The sequence below is a fragment of the Rhineura floridana genome, chromosome 3, assembly GCF_030035675.1.
Source record: "Rhineura floridana isolate rRhiFlo1 chromosome 3, rRhiFlo1.hap2, whole genome shotgun sequence".
NCBI lineage: Eukaryota > Metazoa > Chordata > Lepidosauria > Squamata > Rhineuridae > Rhineura > Rhineura floridana.
Window position 1 is genome coordinate 212,502,743 of NC_084482.1, and position 14,704 is coordinate 212,517,446.

The 14,704-nt window shown below is 46.0% G+C and overlaps 1 protein-coding gene across 2 annotated transcripts; it reads right to left on the reverse strand.

Moving 5' to 3' along the window:
- Positions 1-1,447: 1,447 nt before the first annotated feature.
- Positions 1,448-14,348, reverse strand: LOC133381496 (zinc finger protein 501-like). 2 transcript variants are annotated; one of them, XM_061620656.1, is made up of 5 exons: positions 14,229-14,348; positions 13,781-13,902; positions 9,675-9,848; positions 8,325-8,469; positions 1,448-5,738 (listed from the first exon to the last, which is right to left on the reverse strand). In XM_061620656.1, the coding sequence occupies exons 2-5, from the start codon at positions 13,895-13,897 to the stop codon at positions 4,582-4,584; spliced, it is 1,593 nt and encodes a 530-aa protein (XP_061476640.1). In that variant the 5' UTR covers positions 13,898-13,902; positions 14,229-14,348; the 3' UTR covers positions 1,448-4,581. The 2 variants fall into 2 exon arrangements, with proteins under 2 accessions (XP_061476640.1, XP_061476641.1); XM_061620657.1 differs by lacking the exons at positions 13,781-13,902; positions 14,229-14,348 and adding an exon at positions 10,434-10,514.
- Between the last annotated feature and the right edge of the window lie 356 nt (positions 14,349-14,704).

The window sequence follows — 14,704 nt, forward strand, 5'->3', positions numbered from 1 at the left end:
CACGTCCTATAACCCGTATTCCCAGAGACTCTGCCTGAGTCTCTCTATCAGGTTACCTCTGTGACTGCGTGCTTAAGCTGTCCCAATCCCTTTGTATCAATGCAGATAATCCTGGTTTGCTCTGAATATTTGTGGTGTTATTCTCTTCACCGCTGCCACCATTTGTTACCCTTCAGCCTTGGTATTTACCTTACCCTCCTTTCTGGTCTGTGGAACCCTAGCCAAGGATCAGGCCTTTGGTAAACCAAATATATTTATTAAATAACAGAGATAACAAGATTACTTTATAAAGGCACTTAAGCATATAGTTTCATTATTCCTGAGGTACTGGTCTTAGTATTAATCCGAACTCAACACTCTCCTCACATCCACCAACTCTCCACCCAATCTCCTCTCAAAAACCCACCAAAACAACCCACTCACGTTCACCGTCCACCCAGATTTAACTGTCATCCTTCCATTTATACCCTCAGCCATTCTAAACACTCAGCCAATCATCCAGCATTCTACTGCCCATTCACTCCCCCTCCTCTTTCATTCCACTTACCATGTATCTCCTATACAAACAGCACTTACCATATATACACTAATACATGAACATCACAAGGGCACTCAGGGGCAACCGTGTCAAGAGCCCAACGTGCCTTGTTGTTCCAAAGTGTGACAAGGGCTTCAACAAGGTCACCTGCTTTATCTACTGCAGCCTAAACAATTCAGGACAGCCGTCTCACCTTTCTTCCTAGCCCCACAGCCCATTAGGCTCCAATTCTAACTAAATTTAGCTGGGAGGAAGCCCTTTTTCATTGCCTTCCTCTTCTCAGAAAGACAGGTTAAAAGCACTTCATAGCTGCGTAGGAGACATAATGGATACACACTGCTCTGCAACATGATTTTTTTCTTTTGGTAACACCCCCCCCAACCACCCAAATTGAGTGTATGTCACTTGTGTTCTTCCAGTGCCTCTGTGTTCTTTATCCTTTTAGGTAATAATGATACTGAACAAATTAATGTTCATGCATGCAATAAGACACAAAACTTCCACATAAGCCACGTTCCATGCAATAATACATCTTCTGAACAGAGCCCAGAACAACATCTGAGCCAGCCAAGTCAATCAAATGCACCAGTCATGCATCACTGGATGAGTCAATGCTCTGGGCCACAAGCTTTCACAGCAACCACATTCACTTGCATACACACAAGCAAAGATTGGTGCTATGCGCTCCAATTGTTTTCAATGGTATATAGCCAAATATAACTTCAGTTAATTTAACAAGAGACACATTTCATTTGATGTCAAATTTAAATTGGTACTGCTGAAAGTTAAGGGCACACTTTTCTATTTTTGTCAGTACTTTAATTCTCTTATGTTACTGTAATATATATTAAAGATGACCTCATTCCAACGAGTTGTAGTGTTTATTTATAAATTATACAGGCATCTACACAAAACATCTTGAATGAAATGTTGATAGTATGCAAATTTAACTGCAAAACAAATTGCTCCAATTAATATTATTACTTAGTTGGCAGCTCTAGTAATGATTAATGAGGTATGTGTGTGAAAACAATATAGTACATTGTTGTTTTTCTTTCCTAGCAAGGTTTTTGTAGTAAGCTATACTAGTATTCAATGCAACTACAGGTAGCTTTTGGTGCTAGAGAATAGCTGCAGTTTACTCTTCTTCCCACTAGGAGCACTATAAGATCTGCTGGTCTCTGCAGAGACAGGATGATCCCTTCTTTTTTCAGACCAAAAAGGCAGCAGCCCAGGTATGCTATATTTACACTGGGGAGGTGGCTCAGTGGCAGCAAGGAGTGTCTTCTCCCATTACCGACAGCAGAAAGGCCATGAGTAAAAGCCAGCCGACTTGCCCCTCCAATCTCTCTCTCTCCCCAAATCACCAGCCCTTCGCAACCTGGTAGCAGCACTAATAGTGCTGCTTAGTGGACCTACAAACAGCAAGAAAGGGTATTGCTGATCACCCCAGGGGTTCCTGGGTCATCCTGTGTTATCTCCCATTTCCCAACAAAAGGAGAGGCAGCAACATGTGTGGTTGGTGAATTTGGTGGGTCCGGCTCGCTGGGAAGTCGCCATTCCAGGCTGTTTTACGTAAAAGCGTATTATAGCCTGGAACGGGTATCGGAACGTGGTTTCGTGGAGGTTTTGTGTCTTATTGCATGCATCCCATGTAGTCATGTGGGACTGGTGAATTTGGTGGGTCTGGCTCGCTGGGAAGTTGCTGTTCTGGGCTGTTTCATTTTGTTCCGCAGGGCATTTTGGTTGTGAAAGGATTAATAAAAATCCTATTGGAATGGTTTTTGTTCCTAAATGTTGTTCTCAAGTGTCTCTAACACATCCCAGTGTTTTTGGCATCAATTTCTTTTATAAAGGGCCCATTCCTGCCTGTTCCGTTCAGTGGAATGAGAATAAACCAGTCCCACACCTTCCTCCCACGCACACTAGTTAATCAAAGAAGTCACAGAGACAATCTTCTTAGGTAAAAAGAATAAAGAGTATTTACTCACAACCTTCATATGTTTAAGACAACATAGGCTCTAGCTTAGATAGAAAATAATCTGTAGTCTCAGTCCATTTTCAGTCATTGGTGAGGATGCCCCTGGAAGGAACGTCTGCCTGTTCCGTCTGCTAGAGGTTAATGCAGAATATGCAAAAAGGATCAATATCCCCTAACAAAGGAGGAGGAAGAAATAAATAACCCCACCCTTTGAGGAAGTTACATCATGGTAAACAAACATATAGAGATATCCCCAATACTGGTTTGAGGGAGCATCTCCCTATGAAAGGGGGGGGCATGCAAGCTTGCTTAAATCCAACAAGAATTGCTTCCATCTATAATATGAGTAACTGTTGGATATGCTCCCTACTCCCTGTCCATGGGGAGGGAGGCGTTCCCCTTGTACCAATCCCTTTGACTGTAGAGAACATCACTGACACTGCCCCCATTTTTATTTATTTATTTGATTTATATCCCGCCATTCCTCCCAGAACGAGCCCAGGGCAGCAAACAAAAGCACCAAAAACTCTAAAACATCATAAAACAGATTTAAAATACATTATAACAAAACATCTTTAGAAACGTTTCAGCTGCGAGTCTGGCTTTAGAACACTGACAGCTGGTTCTTACTGAGCATGCCCGACATTGTCATTCAGTTCAATGTAAAATTTCTTAAATTAATTAAAAATCAGCCAGGCATTTTATTTTTAAAACTGCAGAAGGTGAAGTTCAGAGAATGGGGCAAGGTCAGTAAGAGGATTACAGGTACTCTGTGAACATGGCTGATTTTTAATTAATTTCATGAAATTGAGATCTCTGACAGAAAAAAGTCCAGGTCTGTTTTTTTCCTCATTTTATATTTTGAACTCTTGATTCTCTGACTGTTCTGTGTATAATAATAATAATAATAATAAATTTAATTTCTTTGTCGCCTATCTGGCCAATGGCCACTCTAGGCAACTTGCAACATCGTTAAGATACAATTAATAAAATACAGTGATAAAATATAAAAACAACATATCTGCAACATCAATATTAAAACTGGGCAGGAGGCATTACAGTTATAATAATTAACCCTCCCTGGATACCGTGAAGGCCTGCTGAAAGAGCCAGGTCTTTAAGGCTTTCCGAAATACATTTAGGGAAGAGGCGTGCCGGAGATCTTGTGGGAGGGAGTTCCAAAGAGTGGGGGCCGCCACTGAGAATGCCCTCTCTCTTGTACTGCCATGAAAACTTAAAGGGTTGTTAAGCAAGCGTTTCTGAGTTCAGGACTATAAGTTATGTAAGGTTTTGTTTTGAAATGAACTTATGGGAAGCATCAGAATGACGTGGGGGGTATTTTCAATTTATCATTGCGGAATGCGAAAAATCCATGCTGGCTATAGTATACAGCCACTCTCATGGCTATATAATAATGTGGCAGGCGGAGTAATACCTGCCTTTTTATAGTATAGAATTATGGGGAAAGCTTCACCTGTTGATATTCTTTCTGTTGGATATCTTATTATTTGAATGTTGAAATGGGAATGGACTGCCTTCTAGTCGATCCCAACTTATGGCGACCCCATGAATAGGGTTTTCATGATAAGCGGTATTCAGAGGGGGTTTACCATTGCCTCCCTCTGAGGATAGTCCTCCCCAGTGCACAAGCCAGCCTCTTCCTTGTCCACAACTGCCAGCTGGGGGGCAACTGGGCTCCGTGGGACTATGCAGCTTGCCTACGGCTGCACAGGTGGCAGGGCACATAACCCCCGAGCCACTCCCTGTGGGGTGATCTTTAGCTGGCCCTTGACGCCCAGGAGACACAAGCGGGGATTTGAATTCACAGACTCTGGACTCCCAGCCAGGCTCTCCTCCCCACTATGCTATACCAGCTGTTATTTGAGTGTTCCCACTGGATTATTTGTGTCTTTGAGGAGTGCAGCAGAGGGCCCAGTCTGCATAGAGTACTGAGAGTACTGAGCCCAGAAAATCCTGTTGGTAGCCTTGCTTCCCTGTGTGGATCCTTTGATGCACAGAAAGAGCTGAACTCTGCTTAAGCTCCTTCCACACTCCAAGCATTTTAACATTTGTCTCCTGTGTGAGTTTTGTGATGTGAAGTAAGGGTGTCACTCCGACTGAAGCTCTTTCCACACTCCAAGCATGTATAAGGTTTGTCCCCTGTGTGAGTTCTTTGATGTACCGTAAGGGCGCTACTCCACTTGAAGCTTTTTCCACACTCGAAACACTTATAAGGTTTGTCTCCTGTGTGAGTTCTTTGATGCGAAGTAAGGTGGCCACTGTGATTGAAGCTCTTTCCACACTCCAAGCATGTATAAGGTTTGTCCCCTGTGTGAGTTCTTTGATGCGAAGTAAGGTGGCTACTCTGACTGAAGCTCTTTCCACACTCCAAGCATGTATAAGGTTTGTCCCCTGTGTGAGTTCTGTGATGTGAAGTAAGGGTGCTACTCCGACTGAAGGTCTTTCCACACTTCAAGCATTTATAAGCTTTGTCCCCTGTATGAGTTCTTTTATGTGTACTAAGGGTGCTACTCCAACTGAAGCTCTTTCCACACTCCAAGCATGTATAAGGTTTGTCCCCTGTGTGATTTCTTTGGTGCAAAGTAAGGTGGCTATTCTGATTGAAGGTCTTTCCACACTCCAAGCATTTATAAGCTTTGTCCCCTGTGTGAGTTCTTTGATGCACCCTAAGGGCGCTACTCCAGCTGAAGCTCTTTCCACACTCCAAACATTTATAAGGTTTGACCCCTGTGTGAGTTCTTCGATGCGAAGTAAGGGTGCCACTCTGACTGAAGCTCTTTCCACACTCCAAGCATTTATGGGGTTTGTCCCCTGTGTGAGTTCTTTCATGTGTACTAAGGGTGCTACTCCAACTGAAGCTCTTTCCACACTCCAAGCATGTATAAGGTTTATCCCCTGTGTGAGTTCTTTGATGCACCCTAAGGGAGCTACTCCAGCTGAAGCTCTTTCCACACTCCAAGCATTTATAAGGTTTGTCCCCTGTGTGAGTTCTTTGATGCAAAGTAAGGGTGCCACTCTGACTGAAGCTCTTTCCACACTCCAAGCATTTATGGGGTTTGTCCCCTGTGTGAGTCTGTTTCTCCTCTTGTCTCTTTGCTCCATCTTGACTCCTCAGTTTCTGCTCCTGCACCTGCTCCTCAGCTTTTCCCAGTGATACTTCGGATGGTTCTCCCTCAGCCTTGACCCCCCAGATGTATCCTGATGGAATGAAAAGGAAAGGTGATAAAATGCTGTGGAGAAATCCTGTGAATATATTATGATTTGTACTTTGAAAACATATTTCTGGGAGCTCTGTTGATATCAAACTGTCAAAGCTCCAAGCCTTGTACAGAGTTATTTTAGCAGTAGGTACTTGGTCAGAGGTTGTGAAAAGAGACGCAGAGAGAGAGAGAGAGAGAGAATTGTCACAAAAAACTGCTCTCTTGTTCCTCCATTTAAGGTGAACAGCCAAGTACTTATGCACAGCTGGAATCTACAAACCTAGGATGGATCCTGTCTGACAGGAACATGGTCCTTTCCACTGCCCAGAGGGCACCTCGCATCCCCTCCCTCCCTCCCAAAATGTTACCTGAAACATGAGATAGTGCTGGAAGATGAGACCCCCAGGACAGATGGCACTTGGCAAGCTACTGGGGAAGAACAAAGGACAAGTACAAGTAGCGCTGTGACTAATCACGCAGCTGGGTCAAAGCCAAAAGGAAGCCCAGAGGCTGATGTGCACAGATGCAAAAGGAGAGTCCGGAGTTGTACGACGCACACAATAGGAACATGGAATGTGAGAAGCATGAACCAGGGAAAGTTAGAAATTGTCAAGCAAGAAATGGAACCTATCAACATTACAGTACGGCGTGAGTGAATTCAAATAGATGTGAATGGGACATTTTCAGGCAACTACAAAATACTTTATGCAGGAAATGACAAATTAAGAAGAAACGGGGTTGCTCTAATAGTGAGAAGTGTCGTAGCAAAAGCAATTAGGAGCTATAATGCAAAGTCTGAGTGAGTGATATCAATGAGATTAAATGGGAAACCTGTGTGTGTGTGAGGGAGGGGAGAGAGAGAGAGAGAGAAAGAGAGAGAGAGAGAGAGAGAGAGAGGGGGAGACTGTGTTTTGGAAGCTGCCTTCTGGTCCTCACTGTCTAGCTGCACATGAGTGACTCACATGACGAGTCCAGAGAGGACACACATGACTGTTAAAATACACTCTTGGAGAGGTGGGATCTTTTTCAAAAGTCAGTCATGTAACACTTCAGTGGAGAATATATATCTATTGTGACAGTGGGGTTAAGTCAGCAACAATATACATAATATTTCTTTGGGTTGAGGGCATTAGCTAAATAATTATAACCACAACCAAGTTAATCACCCGTGTGCGAGACTGAGCACGCACAGAAGGCACAGGTGAGATGGAGGGGGGTTGAGTACAGCTCAACCTGTTGTTCCTCTCTGGAGTCACACACACACACATACACACACACATTTAGCACAGGGAGAGAGAGAGAGAGAGAAAGCCCTTGGTTAGGACAGCAGCAACAAAAGAGGAGCAGGGGTGGGATGGGGCGAGGCGGGAAACGTGGGTCAGTCTCATCATCGCAATGTTTCCCACGCAAGAGATTCAGAATGCTCCGAGAAATCTTGTTTGAAAAACGTGACATTGCAGGATTTCACAATTAACATGGAAGACATATATAGCCAATTTTTATTGCATTATATTGCGATGATCATGATTTTTTTGGTAATATATAATGGACAAATGGAAATCCTGTGCTTGACACAGTATCTTAATTATGAAAAGATTACGTAAAGTAGGGGGAGGATTTTAACAAAAATGTTGCCAATTGCAGTCATGGCTGCAGAATCAATGCCGATTACAGCAATGGCCCATCGCATGAGATCGGTGCCTCTCCGAAGGGATAGCGAATTAGTGAATTCAGTCGGGATCCAATGCCAGGTTTGATTTTGTCGGATATTCTCCCCCATCCCGAGTGCGCACAGGTTTACGGAGGAGGCTTGCTAATGGCGTTCTTGCAGCTATTTGCATGTCAGGCTGTTTAAAGCTTTAAATGCCAAAGTAAGCATCTTGAAATGGGCTCAGAAAACAACTGGCTGATGCAAGCACAGTGGTGCGCACCTTGATTCTCCAAACTGCCACTGCTGTTCCTCCTGCTTCAAAGACAAAACCCGACATTTGGGCAGAGAAAGGAAGAGGGAGGAGGCAGTGGGTGCTCCCAGGCTCCTGGGAGCATCTTTTCCCACTGGGGGTTTACAGTACAAGTCACAGCGTGTCAGTTATCTGCTGAGGATGCAGGAAATGATGCTCTGCTGGGGTTTGGGAGCTCATGCCCTCTCCTTCTCCGGATGCAAGGTAAGATTTGTCATCCTGGGGCATCGGAAGGTGGCAGGGAGGGGCACTTTTCATATTCAATCATCCAAAAGGCCAAAGAACAGAGGAAGCTACATTATACCAGATCAGGGAATTTGTCCATCTAGCCCAGCTTTGTCTACTAGAACTAGCAATGGATCTCTAGGATCTCAGGCAGGGCAAGACCTTTCCCAGCACCTCCTCCTTGATCATTTCACCCCTCTCGGAGCTGCCAGGGATTGAACCTAGGACCTTCTACATGCGAAGCAGGTGTTCTCCCTCTAAGCTGCAGTCCCTCCCCAAATATCAAAGGCCGAGGCACCCATTTCCATAATAGCATCCCTGCAGTGGAAGGTTAAATAGCACAGCTGCTAAATTCATACCTTCAACATTTATCAGTCAAGGGGGGAGAATATATTTACCCAGAGAGGCCACCGTCTCATAATTCTCCTCCATGACTTCCCTGTGCAGAGCTCTTTGGCCAGGATCCAGCAGGGCCCATTCCTCCTCCGTGAAATACACGGCCACCTCCTCAAAGGTCACCAGATCCTGGAAGGGCAACAGATGCTGGAAAAAGAAGAAGAGGCAGTTTCTCCAACATGCACCATTCGCCCAGCCTAAAGCTTGAACAGCTTTCAAAGAGGATTGGACAAATCATAGAATCCTAGAATAGTAGAGTTGGAAGGGGCCTACAAAGCCATCGAGTCAAACCACCTGCTCAATGCAGGAATCAAATCACAGCATTCCTGACAGATGGCTGTCCAGCTGCCTCTCGAATGCCTCCAGTGTCGGAGAGCCCACTACCTCTCTAGGTCATTGGTTCCATGGTCGTATGGCTCTAACAGTTAGGAAGTTTTTCTGATGTCCAGTCGAAATCTGGCTTCCTGCAACTTGAGCCCATTATTCCATGTCCTGCACTCTGGACGATGGAGAAGAGATCCCGGCCCTCCTCTATGTGACAACCTTTAAAGTACTTGAAGAGTGCTATCATATCTCCCCTCCGTCTTCTCTTCTCCAGGCTAAACATGCCCAGTTCTTTCAGTCTCTCCTCATAGGGCTTTGTTTCCAGTACCCTGATCATCTTTGTTGCCCTCCTCTGAATCCAATCCAGGAAGGATAAGGACATCAGTGGCTACTAGGCACAATGACAATGCATTGCCTCCACTGCCAGAGGCAGTATGCTGGGAATTGTAACATAGCAGGACACTTGGCAGCTTCACTTTGGTCCATATTGGACTAATAGCCTGACCAGTGGGGCACGCTGGGATGACTCCCTTCTTGACCCCCTCTCGTTGCATGACAGGAGTTCAATCCCAGAAACGGCTTGACTTTGGTTTCACACCATGGAACCAGCTCCACCCTCTTTCTCTTTGCATTTCCTTTTGTGGGGTGTGTGTGTGAGCATTTCTGGGTTTTAGACTGCTCAGACACAATTGCAGGGCAGAGCTTGACTGATGACCATAAACGATCCCACCTCTCCAAGAGTGTATTGTAACAGCCACATGTGTTCAAGCGAGTTCTGCCAGATATGTGTCACCGAATCACAAGTGGGGAGAGTGCGCTTGTATTCAGGTTCTGCCAGCGGCTTCCCACAGGCCTCTGGTCGGCCACTGCAAGAACCGGGTGCTGGAACAGACGGGCTATTGGCCTGATCCGGCAGGCTCTCCTTATGCAGCCTCAGAACTAGTGTTCTCCCAGAGCCCTCCCCACCACGCTCAGGGAGACGCAGCCGCGCTGTCCCCTCTGTCTTCCCCCAATGATGCTTCCCTTACCTCATGGGGCTGCCCAGCTGCTCTTTCCACTCTATCCCAGAGAAGAGACAATCCGGACGGTGCCTCTGAGGCCATGGTGCAGCCCCTGAGGGAAGAGGAGTAAACCAGGCCAGCTCTGGGACTCCCACAGCTTTCGCCACGAGGCATGTTTCGTAGGGAGCAGCTCTCAAGGGCCTGCAGGGGAGAGACGGGGATGGGAGGAATTTCATCCTTTATACCAATATGGATTTCAGATGTTTGAATATTATAAGCAGCCTCAATCTAAATAAATAAATGGCACGTCCTTTTCCTGGGTTGTTTTGCCTCACAATGCTTGATCTGCAACAGGCCTTAAAGGCCCCAAATGTCTTTCAGACCAACCCCCCGTTTCTTCCAGACTCTTCTCCATGCTTGGGCACCTCTTGTGTCTTTAGCCACCCCCAGGAGTTTCACCCATCTCCGACCCCTCCCCTCTCATCTCTGCTTCTGCTTGCGCAAAGCCTTTAATTCCTGCTCACCACAGAGTTTCTTCTCCAAGTTGTGAACCATTTCAGGCTTCATTATGGGGACCTTTTCACCAAGCATATAATTAAAAACTTAATCTGCACAGAGATTAATTTCATGTCATGTCCCTGACAGTTGGCAAACAAAATAGGTTTTGCACACATTGCAAAGAAATGGGGAGGGTGAATTTGGTCTAATGACTCCAGCTTGGAGCTCCCTGGGGATGCAAAACTCCTCCACTCTTTCCATCAGAAATACGGGCAGAGGACCACTGACCTGCATTCAGTCTGGTCCAGCTCACTGGGCAATGAAAAGAGTATGAGGAACTACTTGCAATACATCCATGTCAAAATCAGCAGGACACATTGTTGGTACCATCCACCCGTATAATCCAAGTTAACCTTCAGATGTTTTTGAACCACAACTCCCATCAGCCCCAGCAACTATGATCAAAGGACAAGGATGATGGGAGTTGTAGTTCAACAACATCTGGAAGACCAAAAGTTCCACACCGCACAGTGTCAAGCGACTGAGGCAATAAGTTGATTTACTTATTATTATTTTTCTCCATACATTTTATTCTTATGTTTATATTTCTACACAGGCCTGCCTCTAATGAGCTCTCAGTGGGAAACATATTTTGTCCCCCTCTACTTTGGTCTTCAGAACAACCCTGTCTCTGGGCCCAGGACACTACCTGAATTTAGACCGCTTAGTTTTTTGGGAGCAGGATCTCAGCATGGTCTCCAACATCCTGTGAGCCAATCAGGATGAAAGGAGAGTGTGTTAGCCACTGAGAAGAGTCTTCTAACATACTTCCTTGTTCTTTCCTGCTAATTAGGGTGAATCAGAGTGAAAGGAGGCGAGTCAGCCACTCAGAAGACTCAGTAGGCAACACTCTGCCCTTTCATGCTTTTTGGCTCCTAGCTGTGGGAGAAGGCATTAACAAGGATCTAATTCTCAACCCAGCAGGGAAAAAAAGAGGATGGAAGGGGGCATGGCTATCATGAAGGGACCCTGCACTTCTCAATTTGCCACTAAACTACTGTAGAGATGTGAAGGCCTATAACAAAAGTGGACAATGTTGGGGGGAAAGCAGTTTTTTTCTTGTCCCCCCCCCCAGCACTCTGACCCCGCAGGGGGGAGGGTGGCCGCGCCAGGAGAGAAAGACCCTCAGCAACCCCTCAGATGGACCAATCCTGCAAGAGCAGCTGGGATCCACCGCAAGCGGGCTTTGAGCTTCCCCTCCCACAAACTCCCCTTCCCCTCGAGTCCAGCTGAGGAGGAGGAGGAGGCATTTATTCACCCATTCCCTCCATCCGCTGCCTGGAAAGCTTTGAGAAGCGCATTCAGAGCCTGGTCAGTTTCAGATTCCTCTCTCCATTTTCCTTGCCTGGCAGGAGGGAAACTGACCAGACCCTCTTCCAGTGGAGGAAATCCAACAGGGGCGCTCCCTCCAGCTCTGGGGCAGAAGAGCAGCACAGCAAACCCCTCCCCTCCAATGCGCCCCCCAACAAGGCTGTTTCTTTCCCCTGCATCAAGAGGGGCCCCCCTTTCCCCCCTGCCTGGGCTGCATCTCATCCCTGGGGAGTCTGGGGTGACCTGTAAGGGGGGGCAGCTTCAGCGCAGTTTTGTGCACGCTTTGCAGATGGACTGCGTGGTCCACCCCCTCCCCACACCCCCTTTGTATGGATCCCCGAAAGAAAACCCTCCTCCTCTTCCCCCCAGCCCCCAAACACGTCGCACCTCTTTGCTCTCTCTTCCTCCTCTTCCCGGATGATGAGACCCCCTCCCCCCTTTCCCCATATATTATTCTGTCCTCCCACTTCCTTCCTCTCTAGGAACCAGAACTCGGTTCCTTTACCCACTGGAGGACCGAGTCTCCCTTCTTCGCCACTCTCCTCTTCCTCTACCCGCCCCCCTGCTGTTGCGTTGGGGCTGCAGTTGCTCCAAGGGATGGGGGGGGCACTTTCCACGGGAGGCACAGCCTGAGGGGCCTTTCCTCACAGCTTCAAGAGCCTGGAACAGTTACTTCGTTTGAACTACAGCTCCCATCAGCCCAGTCCAATCGCCGTGCTGTCTGGGGCTGATGGGACTTGTAGTTCAAAAAAAGTAGCTTTTCAAAGCTCCTTCATTTCTCAGCGCTCTGACGTCACCCTGTTTCGACACAAATGGGAACTAAATTCCTGCTCCCTGTGATGTAAGAAATCAGCGCTGTCATTTTTGTTGGATTTTGTTGAATTCAGCAAAGTTTTAAGTTTTCTTTTGGCTTCAGTGAAAAATCTCAGCCATGAATGATGATATGGAGTCATGCTCCCCATATGACCATTTCCCCACCAGCACCACCTGGGAGACCACAGGACTGGACAATATTACAATCCAAGTATGCAGAAAGGGAAAAACATTTAATTCAACCATATCTACGTTTTGCTACTGCTGACAGTTGTCCATGCAAGTCATGTTCCAAAGGATATATGAGAAATCCTCATTTTTCCATCCCTCGAGTAAGGAGATGTTCCAAACATTTCTCAGCCAAGTCAAGATGTTCAAGTCGTTTAGTTCTTTCCATTGTTGAACCATGTTGTAAACTGCCCAGAGAGCTTCGGCTATGGGGCGGTATACAAACCCAATAAGAAAACAAATCACGGTCTGGCACCAAAAGCAGGAATGATACAAAGTCTTTAAATTTAACGTCCTCATTCTGACCTTCGTGTACTGATAGCAAAAATAGTTCAGTGGCACAAGCAAATACTAATAACCCGTGAAATCTGGAGGAGTTGTCTGTGTACCTCCCCCCCCCCAAAAAAACCCTGAATTCGGGGACAGGTCCACCAGAGAGGAAAATATTGGATCCCACCACTGAGCACCTGACTGCAAGCCATTTCTTAAAAGTCATTTTGTATTTTCTATGCTTATTTTTAGTGTTCTGAGTTTATCTATTACATTTTTTTAAATTATATTTGCATCACGTTTTTAAGAGGACGGCTTGCTGCTCCAGTCATGCTAACAGTTATTTCCAATTTATTTATTTATTTACTAAATTCATATCCCACCTTCCTCCCAGTAGGAGCCCAGGGTGGCAAACAAAAAGACTAAAAACACTCTAAAACTTCATAAAAACAGACTTTAAAATATATTAAAACAAAACATCTTTAAAAACATATTAAAACAAAACACCTTTAAAATATCTTTTTTTAAAAAAGCTTTGAAATGAGCTTCTATGCATATATTGTTGTTGTTGTTGTTGTTATTGTTATTTGTTGCATTTGTATACTGCCCCATAGCCAAAGCTCTCTGGGTGGCTTACAACAATTTATTTATTTATTATTTGATTTATATCCCGCCCTTCCTCCCAGCAGGAGCCCAGGGCAGCAAACATTTAAAAAATAAAATAAATAAAAACATTAAAAACAAATATACAAAAACACATTTTAAAAAAAACAATTTAAAAACGCATGCTGAAATTCCTGGGAGAAGTGGAAAGTCTTGACCTGGCACTGAAAAGATAACAGTGTTGGCACCAGACACACCTCGTCAGGGAGATCATTCCATAATTTGGGGGCCACCACTGAGAAGGCCCTCTCCCTTGTTGCCACACTCCCAGCTTCCCTTGGAGTACGCACCTGCAGGAGGGCCTTGGATGTTGAGCGTAGTGTTCGGGTGGGTTCATGTCGGGAGAGGCGTTCCATCAGGTATTGTGGTCCCAAGCCATGTAAGGCTTTATAGGTTAAAACCAGCATTGAATCTGAAACATACAGGCAGCCAATGCAAGCGGGCCAGAATTGGTTTTATGTGTTCAAAGTGGCTAGTCCCTGTTACCAATCTGGCCGCTGCATTTTGCACAAGCTGCAGTTTCCAAACCGCCTTCAAAGGCAGCCCCACGTAGAGCACATTGCACTAATCTAACTTGGAGATTACCAGAGCATGGACAACTGAAGCCAGGTTATCCCTGTCCAGATAGGGGCGTAGCTGAGCCACCAATTGAAATTGGCAAAAGACATTCCGTGCCACCGAGGCTACCTGAGCCTTAAGTGACAGAGATGGTTTCTAGGAGAACCCCAAGCTACGAACCTGCTCCTTCAAGGGGAGTGCAAACCCATCCAGGACAGGTTGGGCATCCACCATCCGGTCAGAAGAACCACCCACTAACAGCATCTTCATCCTGTCTGGGTTGAGCCTCAGTTTATTAGCCCTCATCCAGTCCATTGTCACAGCCAGGCACTGGTTCATTGACAGCCTCACCTGAAGAAGATGAAAAGGAGAAATACAGCTGTGTGTCATCAGCATACTAAGAACATAAGAACATAAGAAGAGCCTGCTGGATCAGGCCAGTGGCCCATCTAGTCCAGCGTCCTGTTCTCACAGTGGCCAACCAGGTGCCTGGGGGAAGCCCGCAAGCAGGACCCGAGTGCAAGAACACTCTCCCCTCCTGAGGCTTCCGGCAACTGGTTTTCAGAAGCATGCTGCCTCTGACTAGGGGGACAGAGCACAGCCATCATGGCTAGTAGCTGCTGATAGCCCTGTCCTCCATGAATTTGTCTAATCTT